This window comes from Erinaceus europaeus, chromosome 10 (genome assembly GCF_950295315.1).
Source record: "Erinaceus europaeus chromosome 10, mEriEur2.1, whole genome shotgun sequence".
Lineage (NCBI taxonomy): Eukaryota > Metazoa > Chordata > Mammalia > Eulipotyphla > Erinaceidae > Erinaceus > Erinaceus europaeus.
Genome location: NC_080171.1, coordinates 55,918,360 through 55,932,015, shown reverse-complemented (window position 1 = coordinate 55,932,015; position 13,656 = coordinate 55,918,360). Strand labels below are relative to the sequence as shown.

The window sequence follows — 13,656 nt, the reverse complement described above, 5'->3', positions numbered from 1 at the left end:
TCAGGTTAACAAGGCAGAGATTACATTATACTTCCTGCCCTGCTTAGCTTTCTAGCTTTGCACAAACCTTTCTGCTGGAATGTTTTCTACTAATGTGTGTGGAGGGGGAGGGGGTGTAGCTGCTTGCACATTACCCTTTTCTTACTATATGTCGTATTTAAACTTTTTTTTCTCTAGTACTTTATGCATGCAGAATACCACCATTCCCAGACCATCTCTTTCATTATTTTTTTTTAATTCTAGAGAGAGAGGGGAGAAAGACAGAGAGAGGACACCGAGTACTAATCCATCATCTATTGAGTTCTCCCTAGTGCTGTGGCACTCCTGTGATGTGCTGAGGCTCAAACCTAGCTCCTTTCTCAAGCACACATTTTACCCAGTAAGCTATAAGTAGTGGTTATGTTATGTTATGTTATGTTATGTTATGTTATGTTATGTTATGTTATGTTATGTTATGTTATGTTATGCTATGTTATGTTATGGGATGCATTGGATCGACCTTCCCGTGGTGCATCTCATGAGTACCCATTCATTGGGGAAACTGAAGATCCTTCCTAGCCGGGCAAACGCTAGAAGAAGAAGAATGTTATGTTATGTTATGTTATGTTATGTTATGTTATGTTATGTTATGCTATGTTACACTAGCCAGCCATATATTTATGTTTTTAGCAATGGCTCTTCCTTTTGAGTTGATATATCTTGACAGCCATCTTATTTATCAATATTGGCCATCTTATTTATCAGTATTATCAATATCAAAATTTATAAATATTTATCAATAAATAAATATCTTATTTATCAATACAGTTCTGGGTTTATATATTGCTGTAAAAGTCTTTCTAGGAGTCAGACGGTAGCGCAGCGGGTTAAGCGAATGTGGCGGAAAGTGCAAGGATGAGCCTAAGGATCCCGGTTTGAGCCCCCGGCTCCCCACCTGCAGGGGAGTCACTTTACAGGCGGTGAAGCAGGTGTACAGGTGTCTATCTTTCTCTCCCCCTCTCTGTCTTCCCCTCTTCTCTCCATTTCTCTGTCCTATCCAACAACAATGACATCGAGAACAACAGTAATAACTACAACAATAAAACAACAAGGGCAACAAAAGGGAAAATAAATATTTTAAAAAGTCTTCTTTCTTCCAATATTGTTTTTTAAAGTTCTTTTCTGGATCTGGGCAATTTTACCTTATAACCTGTTCCATTTAACATTATATGGACCACATAATATTAAACCACCCTCAGTCTCCTGAAAATAACTCTCTTTATTCAATATATACTATTTTTTGTTCCATTAGATTTGAATTGTCAATATATATATTTCCCTGGAGTCATGTCTTTCATGAGTATTTTCCCAGACCTTCTCATTTCTTGTTATATCTTATTTCATAAACTATAGTTTTATTTTTTAACATCATTTTAAAAAATATTTTATTTTATATTTGAGAGAGATGCAGAGAGACAGAGAGAGAGAGAGAGAGAGAGAGAGAGAGAGAACACCAGAGCACCGCTCAGCTCTGGCTTATGGTGGTGTGGGTTGAACCTGGGACTTTGGAGCCTCAGACATGAGAGTCTGTTCGCATAACCATTATGCTATCTCCCCCGCCCTTATTTTATTTTTTGAGAAGAGAGGACCTCATACATGTTTGTTTCACCTTTCTAGGTTGCTTATTTATGAAGATAGAAAGACAGAAAAGAGACAGAGACATTGAAGCATCAGCTTCCTCCCTTCCTTCCTCCCTGCCTTCCTTCCTTCCTGCCTTCCTTCCTTCCTTCCTTCTTTCCATAACATAGCACTTCTCATGTGGTACTGGGACTTGAACCTGAGCAATGAGCATAGCAAAGCAGGCACTCTACTGTACAACCTATCCCTCCAACCTTTCATTTTTAGTCATTTTCCAAAAGAACTCATTTCTTAGTTGGCCTAATTCAGATTTATGGTGCTTCCCACCATTATTTGGTATCTTTCTTTTGTAACAGTGTGTTAAAATTTCCTTGTTGTAGGCTAGACATAGACCTTCCATATGACCCAATAATTCCTCTCCTGGGGATATGCCCCAAGGATTCCATAATGCCCAATCAAAAAGATACATGCACACCTATGTTCATAGCAGCACAATTCATAATAGCTAAAACCTGGAAGCAACCCAGGTGCCCTACAACAGATGAGTGGCTGAGAAAGCTGTGGTATATATACACAATGGAATACTATGCAGCTATTAAGAACAATGAAGGAATGATGTTAAGTGAGCTAAGTCAGAAAGATAAAGATGAGAATGGGATGACCCCACTCATCAACAGAAGTTGAGAAAGAAGATCAGAAAGGGAAACTAAAAGCAGCATCTGATTAAATCGAGAGTAGGGCACCAAAGTAAAAACCCTGTGGTGAGGGGGAGGGTGGACATTCGGCTTCCTGGGGCAGCTGGGGGGGGGGGGTGGGATGGGACACAGTCTTTTGGTGGTGGGAATGGTGTTTATGTACACTCCTATTAAAGTGTAGTCATATGAACCACTATTTAATGAACATGAGAGGGAAAAATGATCATATGTCTTGAACTTTTTAAAACACCGACTGAGTCTTCTTAATATATAGGCTGAGTCTTGATATGTTGACTCTCTCAAAAATCTAGACCAGGTAGAATAGAAGCAACCGGTAGCACAGCTATATACAAGATGCTGGGTATTATACCCCAAACCCTAACAAAGGGACTTTTCAAAGTTAACCCAATTACCAAATAATGTAATGCTAACAGTAACTATCCATTGTCTTCTTGACACCCTAAGACAGCAGGAACCTCACATTTCCACTATAGAGCCCATATTTTCCCCAGTCCTGGAACCTTAGGGTGGGGCCCACTTTCCTGCATGCTTCTCTCAATTCTTATCAAATAATATTGCACCCGCTCACTGATCACAACCTAATCAATGCAATGAGTGCCACCCCAGCATGCTTCACTTCAGACTGTGTCCAGAGACTTCAGGTGTGGAGCAACAACCCTCCAGCTTCATCACTCGGGTGAGACCTTTCCTTTCATAGTATTCTCTAATTCCATTCCAGGTGGTCCACTCCCCAACAAAGTCCCCAAACCTAGAGATAGAGCAGGTCCCCTGAGATAGAGCATATGTTCACACATGTCCATAAACCACGGGAAAATATATACCTGAAAGCATTAGTACACTAGAGTTTGCAGTGAGTATCCCCTGCAGCACTTCATCTGCACTATTCCAGCCTTTAGGTCCATGATTGTTCAACAGTTTGTTTGGCTTTGTATGTTAACTCTCTTTTCAGCCACCAGGTTCCGGATGCCAGTATGATGCCGACCAGACTTCCCTGGACTGACGACCCCACCAATATGTCCTGGAGCTCCGCTTCCCCAGAGACACACCTTACTAGGGAAAGAGAGAGGCAGACTGGGAGTATGGACCGACCAGTCAACGCCCATGTTCAGCAGGGAAGCAATTACAGAAGCCAGACCTTCTACCTTCTGCAACCCATAACTACCCTGGGTCCATACACCCAAAGGGATAGAGAATGGGAAAGCTATCAGGGGAGAGGATGGGATATGGAGATCGGGTAGTGGGAACTGTGTGGAGTTGTACCCCTCCTATCCTATTGTTTTGTTAATGTCTCCTTTCTTAAATTTTTTTTTTATTTCCTTGTTGTGAGCACAGACTGCTAGTATATGTTTCATAGTATGTAGACGTATTCTGTTCCTTATTCTATTTTCTAATAATAACTTTGTAGACTTTGTCCAGTTTTTGTAACAACTTAACTTCCCCTGTGCTCCTAAAACTGGTTAAAACTTCACAGAGCTCCCTCTTCTGTTGCTTTTGTGAAGTTCTCAGTGATAGAATCTTGCCTTCTGCACTGCAGTTCTGCACTGGCCTGGCCTCCTCTGCCCTTGTCCCTTCTTTTTCTGGCCTGCTTAAATGTGACTCAAGTTGAATACATTCAGACTGAAATATAATGAATGTTTTTCTGAAAACAGAGTTATTATTTTAAGTATCCTAAGTAGTGTTGCTTATTTTTGCACAGACATCTTTAAAATGCATCACATGGGGAGTCGGGCAGCAGTGCAGCAGGTTAAGTGCAGGTGGCGCAAAGCGCAAGAACCGGCATAAAGATCCCGATTGGAGCCTCCGGCTCCCCACCTGCAGGGGAGTCATTTCACATGCGATGAAGCAGGTCTGCAGATGTCTATCTTTCTCTCCCTCTCTCTGCCTCCCCTCCTCTCTCCATTCCTCTCTGTCCTATTCAACAATGACGACAACAATAACTACAACAATAAAACAACAAGGGTAAAAAAAGAGAATAAATAAATATTTTTTTAAATGCATCACATGTCTCCCCACCTATATGAGAAGGATATAACAATCATAATTTGATTTTTTTACTGATACTTTTTTGATGAAAACTGACTATTTACCAAAAACTGATCTTAGAAATGTTGAGATAAGATCATTTTTTATCAACAGTAATATTACGTGATTGCTTTTGTCTCTTTATCCTTTGAGATATTATAAGTTGTAATATCTATTTGCATGACATCAGGAAATAAAAAATTCAGGCTTATTAAGAGTATGGACAAATTAAAAATATATTGGTCCTTAATATTGATCAGAAATACCTCTGTAAGTATAATCATGAACTTTAGTGTGTGGCACATATTACATCCACTTTCTCTGTCTAGAGCTATAACTTAATCCCTATTTTTATTGAGTTGTTATATTCTGGATCATTCAATTTTCCAAATAAAGCAATAAGAAAGGCAGATAAAGTTAAGAATCTATCAAAAATTTTAGGTCAAATTAGTTTGGCATTCTTTTAGATTTTTTTTAAGTAGGCATCTTTATTTTAAATAATAAACTGCAAGTATTTATTATTTTGTGATAATGTAATTTGAATTCAGTCTAATACTATGAAAAAGAGACTTTCCATATAAACAACCCTCCCCAAATCTTATGACACCAAGAAAAAAAAATCTTTGCCCAGTGAAATTACCATGTCATATCACAGTGCTAAATGTCTTGGGCATACTTTTTTTTTCTTTGGTACATAAAAATTCACTGAAATTTTATGAAACATTAGAAATTGTTGGTTTGTTTATCTTTACTCTTAATAGATATAAAATAGGAGCTTCCAGAAAAAATACAAGGCTACTGAAAAAATGTAAATGACATAGGAAAACTGAAAGGGAGAACTGAAAGTGGGAAATTCCTCTCAAAGAGAGAGACCTTCCCATATAAATAGCCCATCTCATGGAAGGGGGACATTCACACTGCAAGCTCTTGAAGCCTTTGCTCTGCCACCTAGGTAGTAGTAGGCTTCTCTGTTCCTGTTCTCATCATGGCCAACAGGTATATCTTCCAAATTGCTCTCCTGCTGTGTATCACCACAGCTCTTGCTGAGAGCTACACCTTGGACCAGTCTCAACAGAAGAGCAGCATTCTGGTGTGTCAGGATCTCCTAAACCAGCTGAATGGATCTGCTACTGACTGCCTTAAGCAAAGGATGAACAGCAAGATCCCTGAGGAGATTAAAAACCCTCAGCTGCTCCAGAAGGAGGACTTAGTGTTGGTCACCTATGAGTTGTTCCAGCAGATCTTTGGGATCTTCAGCAGAAACTTCTCTAGGACTAGCTGGAATGAGACGATCGTTGAGAAACTTCTCATGGAACTCTATCAGCAGAAGAACCAGCTAAAGACCACCGTGGAGGAAATAATAAAGGAAACAAATGACATCTGGGGAAACAAGCACATTCTGAATCTGAAGAAGTACTACTTTAGCCTCATGAGGTACCTGAAGGCTAACAAGTACAGCAGCTGTGCCTGGATCATCATCAAAACGGAAATCATCAGGAACTTTGTATACCTTGACAAACTTATCAGCTACTTCTCAAACTGAAGATCACCCAGCTTGAGCCTGTGGGAATGAACCAGGAGGACAGGTATTCTTCAACCAGCAAAGACTCTTTCATTGACTGAACTGAATGCACTGTAATTGCAGAGACAGAAATTTTTATTTTTTTTTGCACTAAGTTATTTCTTATTTATTAAGACTTTTATCGTGGAAAATAAATTATTTATGAAACAAAGGTCAGTGTGGCATTTTAATTACTAGTTGGTCTGTATAACCTCCCATGCTGAAAATTGCCAAGCTCCTATCCTATTAGATGCTCTTTCTAAGATGCATCTCAAAACAGTATATAGATTCTGGCCCCAGGCTTCAAGGATACTTAAAATACAAGGAAGCTTTGTGAAACCTGAAAGGTAAAAGGTAATAAAGTTATCTAAGATTTATAGGAAAATAACTGTGACCTGAACCTCTGTGGAATTCAAATGGAAGAGACAGATGTGGTGTTTCTGTTGCTTCTCCTATGTGTGCCAGGCTCTCTGACCAAAAGACAAAATGTAACTGGTTTTCTGGGCAACCAGAGGTATCATTCAGTTCTTCCAGTCATCCTAAATCTATCCCTATCCCTGTTGTTTCCTGGATGCCCTGCTTCCTACCCCTACAAAAAAAATTTATTATTACTATTTTTTACTTATTTATTTTCCCTTTTGTTGCCCTTGTTATTTTATTGTTGTTGTAGTTATTATTGTTGTTGTTATTGATGTCGTTCGTTGTTAGATAGGACAGAGAGAAATGGAGAGAGGAGGGGAAGACAGAGGGGGAGAGAAAGATAGACACCTTCAGACCTGCTTCACTGCCTGTGAAGCAACTCCCCTGCAGGTGGGGAGCCAGGGGCTCTACCGGGATCGTTATGCCGGTCCTTGTGCTTCGTGCCACATGCGTTTAACCCACTGTGCTACCACCTGACTCCCTCCCTACAAAATTTAAAGGCATTTTTGTGCACCCTTTGCCCTACCCCCCCCAAACTTAAGCATGAGAAGGCCAGGCTATTCCATGCTATTTTTTTTTTACTATTTTAAAATATTCTTTATTTGCATACAAACAAAAAAGGAGGGAAGAGAGAGATAGAGAGACATTTGTAGCAATGTCTCAGTACTCGTGAAGATTTCACCCTTTCAGGTGGGGATAGGGGACTTGAACCTGGGTCCTGGGGCATGGTAAATGTGTATTCAGCCTGGTGCACCACAATCTAGCACCGACTGTGCTATTATTAAGCAACAGTCCCTTTACTGGACTGCTCAGGAGACAGCCAAGATATTTGAGACTCTTCTTTTTTTTTATCTTTTTTCTTTTCTTTTTTAAAATTTTTTAATATTTACTTATTTCCCCTTTTTGTTGCCCTTGTTTTTTATTGTTGTTGTAGTTATTATTGATGTCGTCATTGTTAGGACAGAGAGAAATGGAGAGAGGAAGGGAAGACAGAGAAAGGGAGAGAAAGATAGACACCTACAGACCTACTTCACAACCTGTTAAGTGCCTCCCCTACAGGTGGGGAGCCCGGGCTCCTTACACCAGTCCTTGTGCTTTGCACCACGTGCGTTTAACCCACTGCGCTAACTCCCAACTCCCAATAATTGAGACTCTTAAGGGAACTGGTATCTGTCTGTGTCCAGAGCATAGACTCCAGAGGAAGAAAGAACTCTGCCATCTACCTAGGCTTTCTCCTAGTGTTTTTTTTTTTTTCTTTTCAAGAAAAAAAGAAAGATAAAATGTTTAGTTTCTTTTGCCCAGTACATAGAGAATTCTAGGGCAGTCCCAGATGCTTTTTTTTTTTTTCCTCCAGTAAGTCGCACAGACTTCTAAAGGTAAACTTAAGGAGTAGCAGGCAAAGTCCAGTGTCAGACCAAGCGAAAAAATCAGGAAGCATGGGTTGGGGATTTAGCATAGCAGTAGAGCAGCAGATTCTTGTGTCTGAAGCTCCAGGGGTTCTAAGTTCAATCCTCAGCACCACCACAAGCCAGAAGTGAGCAGTGTTTTGGTCAAAAGAATTTAAAAAAAAAAATCTAACTGGAAAAAGGAAGCAAGCAAAGAAACAAAAAACAGGCAATAGTGGGGGGAAATACAGAGTAGAGAGGGCATACAATTGTCTCTGTCTTTTAAATTATCTTTATTTATTTGTTTGATAGAGACAGCAAAACATTGAGAGGCGAGGGGAAGATAGAGAGACAGGCACCTGAAGCACTGCTTTAGCACTCACAGTTGTCCCCCTGCAGATGGGGGCAGGGGACTCAAACCTGGGTACATGTGCATTCTAACATGACTCAACCAGGTGCACCACCTTTCAGCCCTGAGAGGGCATAAATTTCTCAGTGCTTACACTGGGAAGAGAAAAACTTCCAAGGAGTTCTTCGGGCATCTGACCAGTATAACTATATTTCTATCTTTGCACTGAGCCCTTGGAATATTATGACTATTCCTATCCTTGCCATCTAAGCCCTGTGCAGAACTCTTATGAACACAATCTGCTTCAGTCTTCTTTATAGCAGCTCCTCAGGTGTACATAATTAAATTATTGCTATTTAGGGACCAGGGTGGTGGTGCACCTGGTTAAGTACTCACAGTACAGTTCAAGTCTCTGGTCCCCACCTGCAGGGTCAAAGCTTCACAAGTGGTGAAGCAGGGCTGCAGGTGTCTCTCTGCTTCTTTCCCTCTCTATCTGCCCCTTTTCCTATAAAATTTTCTCCATCTCTCTCTAATAAAAAATAATATTATTTTACTGACTAGGAAACTATGTCTCAAAGAGGTTCAGAGTAACTGCCCTAAGGTCACCTAGTGAGTGGAAGCTGAAAAAAATAATAAAAAGGGAAGAAGCATATGACATTTTATGTGTATCTAGGCATTTTCTCCTAGAACAATACAGAAACCAAAATTCTCTTTAAGAGACTCAGTTTTTTAAATTAAATTAAAGTTATTTATAATAGAAAATGTCGACAAAACCATAAGATAAGAGGGGTAGAATTCTACACATTTCCCACCACCAGAGTTCCATCTCCCATCCCTCTACTGGAAGCTTTCCTAGTCTTTATCTCTCTGGAAGAATGGACCCAGGATCATTATGTGGTGCAGAAGAAGGGAGGTCTGGCTTCTGTAATTGCTTCTCTGCTGAGCATGGGCATTGGCAGATCGATCCATACTCCCAACCTGCCTTTCCCTAGAGGAACAGAGCTCCAGAGAGATGGTATTCCAGGGTACATTGGTGAGGTCATCTGCCCGGGGAAGTCGGGTTAGCATCATGGTAGCATCTGCATCTTGGTGGCTGAAAAATATTAAGATATAAAAATTGTTTAATAATCTGGAACCTAAAGGCAAGCATATAGCAGATGAGATTTTAAGTTTCCATTTTAGAAAAAATTAGTAGGTCTGTTTTAGGTCTATTCCAAGAAACCCATGACTTTACTAATTTTTTCCTGAGCCTGTCAGCTACCATGCAGGTGGGCCAAAGGTAGTGACTGGGGAGTTGGTGTCAGGGTTGGAAATAGGACTAGAAAGCTGGATCAGTCGCTTCACAAATCTGGAAAAAGTATATAAATATTGTTAACTGTAAACCCCATTGATTTGATCTAGGGCCAATATTCAGCACAGGAGTCTGTGTAAACTCTGTATCTCTGTGAGTCTGAGCTTGCATTCTATGGTCATAGCTAGGAACGTTCTAGGCTGCATCCATTGCCAGACCTATCTTCCTCGAGTGGTAGAGGATTTTGGTCCATCCTCCCTTCTGAAGGGACTCAGCTTTTTAAAATCTGATTGATTGATTTTTATTGCCACCAGGGTTAACACTGGGACTTGGTGTTTTCATGACAAACCCACTGCTGTTATGTATTCTTCTCTCCTTTCTTTTCTTTTCTTTTCTTTTTTTTTTTTTGATAGAGACAGAGAGCAATTGATGGGGGAGGGAGGGAGAGAGAGAGAGAGAGAAAGAAAGACACCTGTAGCACTGCTCCACTGTTCATGAAGCTTCCCCTCTGTAAGTGGGGGCACCCTGTCCTTGTACAATTACCAAGGGATTCAGTTTTTAGGAGAAGAAATCTCTCCATCAAGAATCTTAGGAAAGACACTATTGTGAAGGCGATATCCAGGCAGCCTTTCTCTGACCCAAGGTGAGTAACATACCAGTAGTGGAACCAAGAGATGCCATCCTGGTAGGTAGGCTGCCTACAAAGTCCCAGGCCAGTCAAGGTCACTTTGAAACAATAAACTTCCCCTATACTCTCAGCTTTCTGCTTTCTGCATTCAGCTACCATATATTTCTACACTGCCAAAACCCCTTGTGCAACAGTGCTTCCTTTTGCCTAGAAGTTAAAGACAAGATTAGCACACAGAAATGCAGCTCTGGTAATGTCCAGAGCAGCCAAGAAAAGGCTCAAGAAGTCTTTCAGCACAATACCTGACTTCCCATCACTTTCTCTGGGTCAAACAGCTAACCTAACCTAGTGGTGAAGAGGCTAACTTTGCCCTGCCTACAAAGGCCTGCTCTGCAGGTACACTGGTGGAGGGTGGGGGAGGGGGGGAGACACAACAAAGAGACACCTTCAGAATACAGAAGTGTCGGGGAGTGGGAAAAAAAAAAAAAGAATACAGAAGTGTCTCCATCATCAGTAGGAAAGAGATGAGTACTAACATTAACTCTAATAACAATAACAGAGACTTGGAGGCCAAGGAAATAGCTCAGCAATTGAGTTCCTGCTGCATGCCCAAGATCTTGGGTTCAATCTGGCACCACAAATAGCAACAATAACAAAGTAAACAGCATAACTTCATGGATGGTAGGTCAGTTCTCTTTTTCTCTCTCTCTCTCTTCCTCTCTCTCTTTCTCCATCTATCATACATCATAGAAAAGGGGAGTTCACTCAGTTGAAAATGCATACACACACACACATACACACACACGAAAAGGCACCTAGGAAAAAATTATCACTGGGAGCTGTGGATTTGTCTGGTAGCCTCATCAATAATCCTAGTGGAAATAAAAAATTAAAGAGGGTGGAGCTATATAGCTCATCTTGCAGTATGTATGCACTTTACCATGAAGACTTAGGATAGAAACCTTAATACCTTATTGGAGTACCATGTGATATGGGAAAGCTTTGTGAATGGTGAAGTAGTATTGTGGTCTCTCTCCCTCTCTCTCTCTCTTTCTCAGACTAAAGAATCTACTAAGAGAAGTCAAATTGCTCAGGTGTGAAGCTGTGGCACCATATGAAAGGGTTATGGTAATGGAAGAAGCTCTGGTGCCATTTATATCTTTCTTCTTTTCTTTGTCTGACTGGAAAAAAAAACTCCCTGGTGGTAAAATAACAGACCTGAATTCTGCAAAAATGAAAATTTGAGCCGGGGAGATGGCTCAGTGGTTGAATGCATGAGGGAAATTCAGTTCAAATCTCTAGTATTGCATTTAAAAAATCAAGGAAGACTAGATCAAATGCACATTTATGAGTCATATGGGTGTCAGGCTGCGCCATGGAGAAGAGAGAGAGGAGATCCGGAGTGAAGAGGGAACACAAATCTTTATTTGCGCTGGCACCTCAGAGTTGGGTGTAGAGAAGCAGGTTGGGCCGCATGGAGGTAGCAAAAATGGCCACCTCACGCAGTAACCTTTCCTGCATCTAAACTCCGAAGTGAAGAAGCCGGCAAGAGAACGAGGTGCTGAAGAAGAAGGGCTTTTATGGGAGTAGCTCTCATGAGAATGGGAAGGGGGAGGAGTAACCACAGCACTCCGGGATAGGATAATGACTCTCGTGAGAATGGGAAGGGGGAGGAGTAAACAAAGCACTTCAACTATGGGGGGAAATAGACAGTTCCCCAAGGGCACAACATGGCAGAACAGGCGCTCCCGAGAATGTCCCAACTCTCCGGGAACTAGCAATAGCCTGAGGGGACAACATGGCAGATGTGACTGCATCTGCACAATTTCCCAGCATATGTCAAACAAAAACAATGGGGTAGCTTCATTTTAGCTGATACCAAAATATCTCTGAAGGAGAACACACAATCTCAGAGAAACATCAAATGAGCTATTTGAGGCACAAGGTAAACTCTTGAGATTGTAGGTGTGGCACACGAAACACTGTCACACCTACCAGCAATTTGTGTGGATTCCTGAGGAGGAAGGAAAAGGCAACAAACAAACAAACAACAACAACAACTAACAACAAAGCCACTTATCAGATGGGGTAAGATATGCTTGGAGAGGGCTGCAGAGAAAACTTTTTGGTTGGAGCAATAAAAAAATGTCTCAGATGCAACTTGAAATTATGTGAACTCCTGTAAGGAGCACCCCCACCCCAGGTTTTTGTGGAGATGGAGATTTATAATATCCTCATGTAGAAGGACATCATAGTGAGTGTCCAAAGTCATGCTTCAGATCCTGTCAGAAAACAAGCGTGTGGAAGGGCCAGACATCCACCTGTGAATTAAATTAGTGGGGACAGAAGACAGGAACATGCTGACAGAGCCACTTTTCCCTGAACCTACTCCCCATCTCAGGAATTCAAGGCAGTTTGGAGGAGATACTGGGAGAAAATACTTGCAAGTCACATAGCTGATGAAAGACTTGCATTCTGGATATATATATGAATACACACAGACACACACACACACACACACACATGAGTCTTGAGTGCATATACATACAATGTGGTACTGGGTATCAAACCCAGGACCTCTTCATACATGAATAACCCTACTGAATCATCCCTCAGATTAAATTTTATTTTAAAGTTTTATGTTTTGAGAGAAAAAAGGAAAGTGTGAGCAACCAAAGCACTGCCCCACTTCTATAGAATTCTGCCTGCTTTTGTCTTTCTTGCTTTTCTGTAACTCTGGGGATTTCCAGGGCCTCAGGCATGGAAGGCAGGTACTATGCCCACATGAGTCAGCTCTGGAGTTCTAGGAGAGACATTTTATTATTTTTTAAATTAATTAACTTATTATTGGATAGAGGCAGACAGGAATTCAGAGGGAAGAAAGAGATAGAGAGGGAGAGAGACAGAGAGACATCTGTAGCCCTGCTTCACCGCTCATGAAGCTTCCCTTCCTGCAGGTGGGGACCAGGAACTTGAACCTGGGTCCTTGCACACTGTAATGTGAGTGCTCAACCATGTTTGCCACTACCTGGCCCCCAGGAGAAACATTTTCAAATACTCTCAGAATCAAACAACAAAACAAATAATTTAATGTGATTAAAATAGGTGATATAGTCTACGGCCATACCACCCTGAACATGCCAGATCTCATCTTCTGATCTCGGAAGCTAAGCAGGGTCGGGCCTAGTTAGTACTTGGATGAGAGACCGCCTGGGAATACCGGGTGCTGTAGGCTTAAAAAAAAATAGGTGATATATTTGAATGAATCTTTATACCAAAAGACGATACACGAATAATAAACTGTTTCATGGTGATTGTAAAGTTTGCTTCATGAATTTATTTGTGGTTTAAAACAGATAATGAATGTGCATGGATTTTTTTTATTATTATTATTAGAGAGAAGCTCATTTCCATCATGAGAAACAACCATAGCTGGAAAAAAAAAAAGATCCAAAAACTATCCTCTTCAAATTCTATAAGCGACATGCTTGAAGACCATCCAGCAGAGAATACAGGTCTCTAGTTAGCATGGGCCTCTGTTCCGTTGGTAGTCTGTGACACGTAGAGAGAGGCCATCAGCTGGTAGGTAGTGTGTCAGAACAAGAATTTGGCAATGGTGGGTGTTTTCACTAAATCATTTGCCCTGGTGTTTGTTTCCTGAGCCTAA

The 13,656-nt window shown here is 41.0% G+C and overlaps 1 protein-coding gene and 1 pseudogene across 1 annotated transcript; both read left to right on the top strand.

Annotated features, from left to right (window-relative positions):
- Positions 1 to 5,340: 5,340 nt before the first annotated feature.
- Positions 5,341 to 5,898, top strand: IFNB1 (interferon beta 1). Its single transcript, XM_007535980.1, has one exon. The coding sequence runs from the start codon at positions 5,341 to 5,343 to the stop codon at positions 5,896 to 5,898; it is 558 nt and encodes a 185-aa protein (XP_007536042.1).
- Positions 5,899 to 13,102: 7,204 nt separating this feature from the next.
- Positions 13,103 to 13,224, top strand: LOC132541069 (5S ribosomal RNA; annotated as a pseudogene).
- The last annotated feature ends 432 nt before the right edge of the window (positions 13,225 to 13,656 follow it).

Coding starts and splice junctions, on each gene's coding strand:
- IFNB1 (XM_007535980.1), top strand. CDS start 5,341: ATGGCCAACAGGTATATCTTCCAAATTGCTCTCCTGCTGTGTATCACC.